The sequence below is a fragment of the Grammomys surdaster genome, unplaced genomic scaffold, assembly GCF_004785775.1.
Source record: "Grammomys surdaster isolate TR1022 unplaced genomic scaffold, NIH_TR_1.0 125947, whole genome shotgun sequence".
Classification (NCBI taxonomy): Eukaryota; Metazoa; Chordata; class Mammalia; order Rodentia; family Muridae; genus Grammomys; species Grammomys surdaster.
The window spans coordinates 1,064,466-1,077,437 of record NW_021620769.1 but is presented as its reverse complement, the minus strand read 5'-3'; the positions used below and the strand labels follow the sequence as shown (position 1 = coordinate 1,077,437).

The 12,972-nt window shown below is 46.0% G+C and overlaps 1 protein-coding gene across 2 annotated transcripts in view; it reads right to left on the bottom strand.

The window, feature by feature from the left end:
- Window positions 1-2,138: 2,138 nt before the first annotated feature.
- The window catches only part of Slc10a7 (solute carrier family 10 member 7), a 216,444-nt gene continuing 205,610 nt past the window's right edge, over window positions 2,139-12,972 (bottom strand). For both annotated transcript variants that reach the window (XM_028753407.1, XM_028753408.1), the window contains 2 exons: window positions 7,268-7,413; window positions 2,139-4,608 (listed from right to left, as the gene is read on the bottom strand). In XM_028753407.1, coding sequence (XP_028609240.1) covers window positions 4,579-4,608; window positions 7,268-7,413 — 176 coding nt within the window. In that variant the 3' untranslated portion in view covers window positions 2,139-4,578. The remainder of the gene's footprint in view (window positions 4,609-7,267; window positions 7,414-12,972) is intronic.

Here is a 12,972-nt window from a genome sequence, read left to right as displayed (position 1 = left end):
CCCTCCTCCTCCACGTGTATTGTTATCATAAGACAATGTCCCGTCTTCCCAACCCCTTTCTTTCAAAACAAGGACTTGTTGTCTTGACTGAACGTACAATGTGGCCAAGGCTGAGTCTGAATCTGTCCGCCTTGGTTCCTCCTCCTAGGTGTGCACCACAATGTGCAGCCTTGCCCTTTATCCCGGCTCAACTGTGTCTGCTGAGATTAAACATCTCCGTGTTTTGGATGCCTTGGGGGTGCTTCGTCCTATGAAGGCTCTGCAAACAGTCTTGCCTATAGACTCAAGAAACCAAAGAACTAGATGGAAAGTCACAGGTATTTAACTTTTGGCGACGAGACAGCTGCCCACAAACTCAGCCCATCTATGTTTCCACTATCGGGGCAGGAGCAGACTCCAGCCCTTATCACTCTGCAAAAGATGAGAAATCCTGAGCCTTTTGCCAATTACATAGGCTAAAGAATAGGAGCTGGCTTAAATGTAGACCCCCAAGTTTCCAAAACGTTTTATTACATTGTGTGTGTGTATGTGATGGCACATGTGGAGGTCAGAGGACATCATGCAGGAATCAGTTCTCTCATAGGAATCTGACTTAGCTCATCAGCCTGACCTTAACCTGCTGAGCCACTGAACTAGCTCAATATTTTGAACTCAGTTTATCATCTGTTTTCATTTTGTCTACTATGAGTCACCCATTGAGAGTCTTGTCTCTTTTTCTCTGGTCTACTTGGAAGAAACACACATAGCTTCCACTTGTACCTTCTGGGGGTACATTTTGTCCCGCACGTATGGAACCCCATGCTGACTCATTGCACTACCTAGATCAGGAACAGGAACCAGCCTAAACAAGAGAACATGCAAAGGCTGAAGCTTCTGCCAGCTTATATTGCTGGCAGGGAGATGGGGTTTTAGAGCATCTCGCCACTTACAAGGAGGCCCCGAGGCACATTTGAGAAGCCAAAGAAGCTGAGATAAGTCAGTTGGTGGACTCAAGGAGTAGTGTGGAGATGGGGAGGGTGGTCAGTGGGAACCCAAGAGTCTCAGTGGTGAGGGACAGGGGCCCTGGTAATGACTGTTTAGTTTTAACTTCACATATCCCCAAACAGCCAGCATGTTCACGGTTCCTTGTGTGTGAGCTACAGCAGGGCCTGCGTGAGCAGCAGTCACCTCAGTCGGGCATGGGTGATGTTTCCTCGGCTTGATGACATCTACATCTGGTACCCACTAGTTCTCATGGTGGTAACCTACACCATGTAAACAATCCTTAACCTTGGGTCAGCAGATACATCCTCTGTTTACATAAGGATTTTAACTTATTTGAGAAAAATGCCCTACATGGAAAGATTTGTCAACAAATATAAAGTCTTAGGAGACCTTGTTTGTCTAAATACAAATTGAAGATAACAACAATGATGTTAATGTTTACCTAGTTTTCCAGCATAAGAGAATTCAGTAAATAAATCCTTTACTTAAAAAAAAATTACTCACTAAATCATATTAGCATGACCTATGTAGCTTGACTGATTGAGGGTGTTTCCCCCAAACCCTTGGCTGCTACTCTGAGCCTGGAGCTGGAGAACAACAGATGTATGTGCCATACTGGAGACAGAAATGTCAACTGACAATTGCACAGGCTTCTTACAAGACTAGCACTCACTGGGAACCCAGGAAGGCTTCCTGGAAGAGGTGACATTTCTATTGGGCTTCCAAAGGGAAGAGGATTCTAGGCAACAGAAAATCCAAGGACACAGAAATCTGGCACCCTCTAACAAGCTCCTCAAAAAAGCCATGGGGTTAGAAAGGCTTGCTGGAGCATTATCTTTTCCACCAATCAAAACTACAAGGGGAGGGAAGGCCGCACCCCGGCACTCAGAGTCCACCACCCTGCCGCAAGCGTTTTCTTTTGCCCCTTAACCCCGACACACAGACAATGTATTAAGGACGGTTTTTATGGCATGGTCTGGCGGAGGCGGTTTGGGGTGTGGATGTGGTAGAGGGAAGAAACTGGTGTGTCTGTCTGTTTTGTGCTGCACTGAGCTGAAGTTGATCTAAGAAACCCTTGGGAAGCGGCGTGAGCGCCTCAGAAACTGGGTGAGAAGGAGCCACGGCACTGCGAAAGATTCGTCAAGTACTCTCTGTTTAATCATAGAATTTTTTTTTATTTTCCATTCATTATAAATAACCCATTTCATCACTTAGCCATCTCTTGGAAACAATTTGGTATTTAGCATAAACACTGAGCGTTAACCAGAGGTGTCAGTTTAAAATAGAACAGGAAAGAATTTTAAAAATCCACAGAATCTTGCAACGTGTAAAGACTGCAGTACCATTCCTTAAAAGTGTCAGCCACTGAAAGACAAGTTCCAGGTGGGAAATGAGTAAACAACCATATCTAGTGTATTCTTTTCTTAAGGACACTGGACAAACAAGTGTATAAAACGGACACTGACAGTGCACAGACACAGGAAATATTTCAAGCTGACAGTTTAGTCCTAATGAGCATGAATTAAAGCAAATTTTGATTTGATTTTATTTTTTCTTATATGCTATCACATTTGGGTAAGAGGAGGAGTAGCCACGGACACGTTACTAAAGCCCCCAAAACTCATGATATAAATCAGTTTATTTGAAAACAAAAGACATTTTTAAAGCAAAAGATAAAATGTTATCATAGCATTTTCAGTTGAACTTTGTCGCAGTCACACCTACTGCAGGTGTCGCACAGAGAGGTAGATGCGTCGGCAGGAGACCAGTGCTCAAACGACAGAAAGGCTGAGTCCACAACTCTGGCAGGCAGACAACCTCCATCCACGTCCTCCGATGCCCCCAGGGTGTAGGGGCAAGACTTGAAAACCAAACAGCCCCACCACCTCCTCGTCCCCTCGTCCCCGCAGTGTGCCCCACAGGCTGTGCATCATGGATCTTTGCAAGGCCTGACACCAGTGTTCTAGCTCTGCTCAGAGTTATGAGGTCCCGAGACACTGACACAAAAGATCTGGTGCTAACACCGTAACACCAGCACTAACTATAATAATCATGATATAAACTACCATCATTAGCAACACCAATGCATAACCATTAACAACCATAACGTAACCAACACCACTGATGCTAACCATAACGTAAAAACCCCACTGATAAGCCCGGGGAGTTCTGAAAGACTGATTCATTATGGGACAACAGCCACCAGTACCAACACCAAAGGTAGCTGTTGGGGAGATAGCGAGGCCTGGTGAGGTCCGGTGAGGCCATGATGCCTGTTAAATCACTAAGCAGAGTATTAAGGAAACACAGGGAAGGGGCTCCGACCACCGTTTCGGATGATGCTGTATTTTCTACTTGGGTTCAGCGTAGGCTCTCCTAGCCATCGAAGGTGATATCGGACAGTCCTTTTGAAAGCTGATGCCCACTCAGTTCCAAGACTCGTCCTGTTTGATAGCTCAGTGAGTGGAAGGTCCTGGTCTTCTGGGCCAGCCCTTCTTCCACCTGACTAGCAGTGTGGACATGTAACATTAGCTCACACCCATGGCCTAATGTTGACTTTCTCTGACTCCTAAGGCAATATGATTTAATGTCTTAAGAGATGTTGTGAACATCTGTCAAATGAGGGAAGGATGTTGTCATTCATAAATTGTCTCAGATGTCTCAAGTGCGCTTAATTAAAGGGTGTAACAGGTTGCGTCTTGCCAACAGGAACAATCTGGAGCTGTGTAACAGGAATGTGTTTGGTCCCAGCCGTGGAATGTGAACATAATCCACTGTTGATTTCTGCGACTCTCCAGCTGACTGTGATGTTTGTGTGTTGCACGGGGCAGCTGAGTGTGCAAGTGAAATGGGCAACTAAGGACTTAAGGGAGAGAGAGGAGAAGCATACTGAGGTATGACTACAAACATCCCACCACTGTCTGAGCTCACCTCAACACTCACCAGGACTCTCTCTGAAGCAGCTTATAATACATTTAAGCTGAAAACCCCTCCCCACCACCACCACACTCTTGTGCTGGGACTGAGAGTTTCTAGAGTGTGTGTGGACTAACGGAAGGGTTCTATAGAGAAGCCGGTGTCAAGGAATGAGGTGCCTCACACTTCTCAGCATCTCTGAGATCTACGTCCCCTGCTGAGTTGATAAGAGGCACATCACAGACTTAGAAACAAAGAACCACACGGTGAATCCAAGTGTGCGAAAGAGACTCTGGAATCTCACTGTCACCAGGAGGGAGGTTTCTGGATGGCATGACCTCATTTCGAATGTTATAGTGCTTTTAGAGTCTTGCACAAAGGCAGTATGAAGAAAACCTGTTAGCTTTTTGTCCCTTATTAGAACTTTTTTTCTGCCTTAGGGAAAAAAAATTAAGTCCAAAATACTGTACACTACCCATGGCAGTAACCAATAGAGTATGTTTTGGAAATAACGCTCTTCTCAAAAACATTTTAAGGCACTTAAACAGGTATATCATATTTTTTCTGTAAAAAAATAAAATAGGCATCAAAGCAACATTCACAAGGACAAGTCCTCAGAATCCCCTGTCTGTACAAGCCTGTACATATGTACACCGCTCCAGGAAGGTGCCGCCTGAGTCACACTGTTGGCCTGGTCAGCTTCACTCCCTGTAAGACATGAGACAGTTCACACTTGGACAGTGTCTACAACCAAGGGAAAAAAAATGTCAGCTTGTTCCAGATAATATATGCTACCGGAGGAAGAGGCCACTGAGAGTTTCATCTGGAATGTCCCCTTTAGGTCCCCAGAGGAGTACTACTACTGGAAGATGGCACCTCCTTTAGGAGGTGAGGCCTAGTGAAAGATATTCAGGTCATTGGGGGAGTGCCCTCAAAGGGGAACATAGGACCTTGGTCCCTGACTCCTGTTCCCAGCAGTGAAAGGGGTTTATTGTAGACATTCCATCCATGACCCTCTTACAGGCCCCAAAGCAACAGAGTCACAGGTCACAGACCTTCCAAAAACAAGGAGCTAAAATAAACCTTCCTTTTCTCTAAGCCTTGGGTATTTATTATAGCAACAGACAGCTGACAGGCACACTCACTCAGCTGGACAGCATAACTAAGCCTACCCTAGAAACACATTGCTGTCAGCTCACTGGCCAGCTGACGCCATCATCCTAGGCCTGGCCTGTCTACTTGCATGCTCCTGCTCTGCACTGGATGGATATTTTGGAGTTTATCAGTATTATTTGCAAAGCAAAGGTGACCATGCTACCCTGAGGGCAGATTCTTAGTGTTTATTTTACTGAGTAAATAGTCCAGGATTTTTGGTTTATTCTAAGCTAGTCCAGTTAAGTCTCAAAAGTTTAAGACATTTAGAAGACAAATCTACTCCAATTAATCTTGTTTTTATTGTGACTGAATATTATTGCCAAGAATATTTGGATTTTCAAATAATTTTTTTCTTGTGTCTTCTTTTGCAGTACTGGGTATTGACTCTAGGGCTTCACATATGTTAGGTAAGTACTCACTCACTAAGCCACGTTCCAGCCTATTTAAAAATTTATTTTGACACAGGTCTCGTTAAGTTGCCCAGGCTAGTCTTGGACTTTTTTCTGAAGCCCAGAATGGCCTTGAATTTGCTATCACATGCCTCGGTCCCCTGAGTAGCAGCTAGGACTACCTGGGCCCTGCTAATTTTCATTTTTTGGTCAACACTCATCTGTTTACATTCTGAGGGAGCAACATACATACACACTGATACATGGAAGAGAAAAATCTCCAAAGAAGGTGAAAATGAAGAAAGAAGAGACGAAAGCAGTCTCCTGCCGTGTAGGAGGCTGTGTGGCCAAGCTGGCACCTGACCTTGCTGTCATTAGGTCACTGAACTAGTGACGACATCAGATAAGTTAAACATCTCAGGTTGGACCCCAGAGGCTTACTCTGAGTCTTCTAAGAGTGAAATTCGATTTCCGTCTTTGTGTTATAGACATACAGCTAAATAGAGAAGGGTTTCTAGTTCGTAGTCTAGCACCGAGTTAGCCACAGGACTATGGACAAATTGTCCAACTCTCTTGTCCTGTTTGCCAACCTGTAAAATGGACACAGCAGTTCTGATGCAGCTTGGCTGTGAGCCCAGGCAGGATGACAACATCCACTGTCTGACCAAGGCAGAGAACGGGACGTGCCTTGCACACGCATCTCCATGGGTGTGTACCCTGTGGCACCCTGTCATTCAGGGCACTAGGAACACAGCACAGGGTGCTTTGTCACTGGTTGTCTCTTGTCACATATCTCCGACTAGCAGCCACCGCCTTGGGGACACACAGGAGTTCCTCCTGGCAGGCTAAGCCTTTAGGAGGGCATCTCATCGGCATACCATGCTCTGTGCAGCGTTTCCTTTGAAGCACTGATTTAAGTATTTTGGCTAATACTTTGAGACTAACTCTAAAGGACCTACAACAGGACCTACATTATAGTAGTCTGTGTTAAGCTGAAACTAATACTGTTGGCTCTTTTGATAGTTAACTTTTGTATTTTAATCCCCAAATACAGCTTTACCATACTGGGAAATTAAAAGCAAAAACGGCATTCTGGCTAAGTCCAGTTTCAGCCAGTTTCAGAAAAGCATGGATGAAAGGCTGGGGTCCACAAATGAAGTGCACAAGACGTGGTAGCTCATGTTTTAAACATTCTACCAATATTCTCTTCAATATGAGTGTGTTAAGGAGTATTTTGAAAATTGCAGTACAAATATTGCTGTTTTTCTAAGAAGACATTCAACACTTATTCTTCCTGAACAAATGCATGCTATTAATTGTGTATTTATTTGTACATGTGAGTGCACACACACACACACACACACACAGTGTCCTCGTATGCAGGTGTCTTCTTCAATCGCTCATTTTTTTTTTTTTAATTTGATTTCTCTGTGTAGCCCTGACTGTCCTAGAACTTACTGTGTAGACCAGGCTGGCCTTGAACTCACAGAGATCCACTTGCCTCTGCCTCCTGGGTGCTGAGACTAAAGGCATGGGCTACCATGGACTGGCTACTTGCTACTTTATTGTTTGAGACAAGGTCTCTCCTTTGTCTGAGGGTAGACTGCCATGCCCAGCCTTTTCTGTAGATGGCTTCAGTTCTGACTCAAGCTGCCATTCTTGAGGAGCAAGTACTTTATCTCCCCATGTTATTATATTTCATTAATAAAACATGCATTAGAATAATGATATATCAGAAGAAAAGTAAGTATATGACTCATTTGAATCTAGGAAGAGCATTTCAGTCTGGTCTGGATCTAAGTCAGACCTCTCTGGAGTCTCACCTTCTGCCTCGACACCATCCAAGACTTGATTGTTGGCACTAACACACTTCCCAGGAGGATCTGAGCCGGGTGGTAGATGAGCAAGGGCACAGATATCAGCGAGAGATGCTCATGAGCTGCAAACACTATCTTCAGCATCGGGATTCCTGTTCAACAAAGAAGACAGAAAACAGACCGACTCAGGCTGCTGTCAAACTGACTTTCAGAAATCTGCAATGGGTCATTACTGCATTTCCTCAAGTGTATTCCCAGACCTGAAATGGGAAATTGTCAAATAAAGCCAACAGATCTATCTTCCTTTCAGGACACAAGGCTCTAAGTTCTAACTGGAACACATGAAAAGGGGAGGGCGGTCTGTGCTCGGTGGTGGCAGTACCTCTCACTCAAAATTGGCAGCTCCTTCTTCAGGAGGAGGAAGACTATGCAATAGGTTGTCCTAAGAAGACTGGAAGGGGCTTAGGAAAGGCTAATCGTGGATCTCCTCTTGCTCAGTGCTCTGAGTCTGTGTTGTTAGGGATCTCCAAAGACACAGGAAGGTAACAGCCTCTATGTACAGACATGGTATAGACAGCTGTCAGGGGAAGGTAACAGCCTCTATGTACAGACACGGTATAGACAGCTGTCAGGGGAAGGTAACAGCCTCTATGTACAGACATGGTATAGACAGCTGTCAGGGGAAGGTAACAGCCTCTATGTACAGACATGGTATAGACAGCTGTCTGTCAGGGGAAGGTAACAGCCTCTATGTACAGACATGGTATAGACAGCTGTCTGTCAGGGGAAGGTACTCTGGCAAACAGACTTCCCAACTGCTAAGCATGTGCTCTACCAACAGCCCCTGGGTGTTAGTCTCACGGTCAAAGATTCCAGTGCGCTTTCCAGTCATGAAACAATTTTGTATGTATCAGGTAAACTGCAAAACTAGTCCAGTGATGGGCTCAATGGCACCCAAACTGATGAATCCTGAATGGAGTCCACCACTCTATTCTAACTGAGTGGGGTGCGCCCACTGCTAGGCAAGTCCTGCAGGCCGTGCCTTCGGCTTCTTTAGCTAGGGATGCAGACACGATCAGCTGGAGTGCTACTGCTCGTCGTTCACTATGGCCTCGCTCTGTAGGACTGCTGTGTACACAGGTCAGCTCTCAACCAAGTGCTGTAAGCACTCAGCTTTCTTCTTGTTTTCCTGAAACGGTCTCTGAAAAGGGCCCAAGCTCTTAAACGTGCCTGATGGTGGCGCGTAAATAACTTTTATTACAACACAGTAGGGACGGTTTGGTTTGTCAGTTATTTTTGACCTTGTAATAAATTTCAAACTTTTATGCAAAAATGTATTTCATGGCTGCTCTCTTTTTCATAGCCACACAAAGCCCTGCTGCAAACTGAAAACCTGCAGCTCTCCCAAACAGGAGTCTCTCAGAGCTTCCCTCGTACACGCTGAGACATTTTCTATCATCTATTTCCATGTTCAGAAAGCTCAGAACAAATAACAACAACAATAAGACAAAGAACAAAAGAAAATAAGATACAATAGGTCTTTTGAAAAAAGCGTAAAAAATCTATGCACTGGAAAGTTCGCATAGCCTTTGCTAAAGGAGGAAGCAGTATGATGTAAGCCACACCCCCTTTCTGTTCTCCATGGGGGTCCACACACGATGATACTCAGAACCGGGGGTTCATGAGCTCTGCTGCCCCTGAGGGAGGAGACTCAGGAAGAAGGGTTACTGAGGTGCAGTGTGAGGGAGCCAGGAGATAACAAGCGACAGAAGTACAGAGATCTCTTGTCCTTAAAAGTGATTAGAACAGGCTTTCTGACTAAAATTTAAGGACTATCATTGTTCAGCTAAATCACTCAAGTCACCTTTTTCTGTCACCATGAATCCAAGCCCTGTGCTTTTCTCCAGCAAGCTTATGTGTGTTCAGAGGAGAGGCCGGTGCCAGGTGCCGCTGCTATCAAGTAACAGAATGAAAATTATACTAGCTAACTAAACATGATGCCCGAGGGTCCCTCGACTTCGATGAGGCAGGCAGAGATGAAGTAGAGATGAAGGCACGCAGCGGCTTCACTCCCAGGTCACCGCCCTCAGTGGTGTCACCGAGGATGCCATGTGCACGGCAACCCAGGGCCACAGAGAAAGCTGGTGTGCACCTGCTCTCTGTGCAGGCTGGCCTCTGCACCACAGTCTTCTGGACTGCAGCTCCTCCAGGGCAACAGACCGTGAGCTCCCTTGATCTCCACACCATGATGGTGCTGGGGTTTCACATGGATGAAAAACAAAGCTACTGTTAGGGCTATGCCAACAGGGCCAGGGTTTGACCTTCTAGAAGCTTCTAGTGTGCTGATGGTCCTGCCCTTCTTTGAACTGAGGTCTGAAGCTCTCTCATGCTGCAGGTCCCTCAGTTCATCCCTCTCATCTTCAAACACACCTTTTGTTCACAGGGAGTCAGTGAACTTCAGTCCTCTTGGCTGGCGGTACCCTCAACGCTCTTGCCAGTGTGGCTGTGAAGATGGAAGGGACAGGAAGGCTCACTGCGCCATTGTGCCCGCTGCTCTGCTTCCGCCAGCACTGACATCTTCACAGGGCACTGGCATTCAGCAGTTGGTTCCTACTGGTAGCTCGCTGTGCTCCTCGCATCTCACTGGAAGCCTGCGCCCTGCTGCCCACTTCCTCTCCAGGCATCTAGGGTCTGAGAACCCTAATTCCCTGGGTCCCAGCTTTGGCCATTTCCTCCTGTTACAGCTATTGGGTTTCCTCATGGCTCTTTTCTCCATCCATTTACTGAACAGGTAGATCTATTTTCCTGACAGACCCTGGTGGCCTGTCTCTAACTGTGCCTTGCGTGACAGTCATTTGCCTTGCTTGAATGAGAAGGAATCCAAGATGGCTTGCAGCTGTGCAGACATTTGTCACATTAAATAGGGCCTTCTAACCCACCCCTTCATGTGCCTCCTTGGTAGTTATAAATCTCCTATCCCTAACTTCCCTGGCGACTAATGTTAAAAACAGGGCTGGAAACTATATGAGAGGTAAGAAGCCTGGTGTCCAGCAATGAGGCCCAGGTCCTTCAGTGACCCTCCAGCTGTCACAGCCATCTCTGTGATGGAAGGGACACTTCAGCAGTTAAAGTCACTCAATTTGTTTGGGTCTTCAAGTCTTTCTTACTTTTCCATCATTTTTTTTTTCTTTTTTTAGAGTTCCTCTCAACCTGTTTATTTCAACGTTGCTTTTGTTCAGCCCTCCTAAGTCCTGGCTGAGCGTGATCGAGGCAGACTCTATTCTCCAAGGACTGGAAAGAGAAGGGCAGGCAAGGCAAAGAGACAGCATGTTCCCCGTCAGCAGGCCCTGTGCTGTGACACTACTCTTTTCTAACTGAAAATTTATTATGTCTGCCCTGAGGTACCTCTGCCAGGAGTCCAGGGATATCTGGACAATAGCTAGAAGCCACAGATAAGCTACAGGCTCCTTCAGAAGCCAGCATACCAGCATGCTCAATTTCTGCCACCTGATAATGGATCCGTCATGTGGAACCGGGAAACCACTATAGTTTTTATTCCAGCAGCTTGTAGCTAGAGATACACTCTTGTCTTCTTCTCTTACAGGGTGAATCGTTCACGGGAACATCCGTTAGTTCATTCATTCCACCGGCACTTAGGCATGTTGGCTAGGTACCAGAAAGCAGGCTGTACTCCAGCCCGGTGCTCGTCACCTAAACGCCCAGCTGTTAAAGGCTTGGCCTCTTGGGACATGTAAGAAATGAAGCCTCATGAAGGACTTAGGTCATCTGGGCTGTGCCCTTGAAAGGTCATTGGTCACCAACCTCTTCCTCTGTCCACCTTTGTTCCCTGGCCACCGTGAGCTGGAGGAGGCGTTTTGCTCCTCCGCCACACACTCAAACCTCATGTGATGCCCGAGGAGACAGGCAAAGTGACGACAAACTAAAATCTTGGCAACCATGGGCCTAAACAAACCATTCCTATCTCAATGGCTGATACACTCAGGCACCACGTCAGAATGTCAGCCATTCCCTACTGAGAGTGCTCTGAGCATTCGTAGTGCAGTCTGATGCAGGGGTGTATGGGGGGAGGGGGTGGAAATGCAGGGGAACCTCTGCTCCCACCACCCCCACCTCCAGATCTCACAGCTCCTTTGCTGTTTTATCCCTGCATCCTAGCCTCCACGGGTGCCTCAGGGCTCCTTTCCATCCCCGCTGGCCCAGGCCACCCCAGGCCGCTGCCCTGCTGGCCCCGCCACCCCAGGCCACTGCCCCGCTGGCCCTGCCACCCCAGGCCGCTGCCCAGCTCTTTTCTCTAGATGCTCATTGCTTCTTGGTACCCACTTTATGCTTTAGCCTCCTGTTTTTCTGTTCCTGCCTCTGAGAGTGCATCCTCCAGTCTCCAAACTGACCCGCAGAACTGGCTCCACTCCTGACCACGTGACCCACACCAGCCCTGGACTCCCATGCTCTTACCACAACCTGTATCTTGATGTTTCATTCCCCACCAGCGGGGTCAGCAGCTATTCCATATTAATCTTTGAAGGTATAGTAGGTGCTCAGAAAAACAACAGCAACAAACAAACAAACAGCAACAACAAAAACCAACAAAACCTCATGGAATGAATGGGTCTGTATTTTTTCCAAATTCCATAATAAAGCTACTATACAGATTATCACCTCATTTTTTCATTTGTTAATTAGAAAAAAAGCAATAACTTAAAAACCCAAACAAATTTAGTTGAGTTTTCCTTTTAAAATAAAGTTGAAATATGAGATTCTTTTCATCTCGCTATCACTACAGTAATATAAATGAAGCAAATTAATTTTAATGCTCCCAGGTACTGATTCTGTGTCACCATGGTTGACAGGATTCAAGCAGACTTTATGCAATGGCACTTGACTTTATGGAAGTGAACACTGCGCACATTTACAATTTTACAGGGGCTTTAAGCTGTCATGCTGAAAAATGTTTATAAAACATTAATCAAAAAATGCCTCTTTAATACAATGCATTGTCTGAAAGATGTTAGAAGGTGCATGTTGTAAATGGATTCCTTTCTGACGAACATAATTTCCATGGGAAGCATTTCCCCACTGCTCACTGCGCACACTGTGTGGGTAGATAAAGAGCACTTTCTCTGCACATTACTACCTGATCTGAGCACTTGGGAAATCTCTAATGTGGAGCGTGCCATATTTCCATGTCACACATGACACATTTGTCTAAAATTATCCAACAGAGTTTGACACTGCAGCACACACCATAAGCAGGGCTTTCAACTGGCATCTGCCACGCAGGGACTTCAAGCACGCCCTTTCCTCTTCCAAAGGGTGAGTAAGGGCTTTCTTTTATCCTATACCCAGGAAGGAGAGGATAAAATGGCGTGGACAAGAACGAGCTCCCCGTTAACTTAAATATGTTTATTTTATGTTCTCTGAATTAGAAAATTCTCTTTGTATTGTGCACAACTTGCAACACTGCTGCCTTGTATTAGATGAACATTTCTTGTCTGATCCTTGAGAAACGGGCATTTCCCCCCAAGACTAAAGATGGACTGTTCTTTAACTACTACCCAAGGCTGTCCTAGGACTCATAACAAAAAGACCTATGTTGCAACACTGTTCAGAGTTTACCTTCAGTACTTGTGGCTGCATAGTATTTTCCCCTCCCTCCCTCCCTCCCTCCCTCCCTCCCTCCCTGGGGGGGGGGG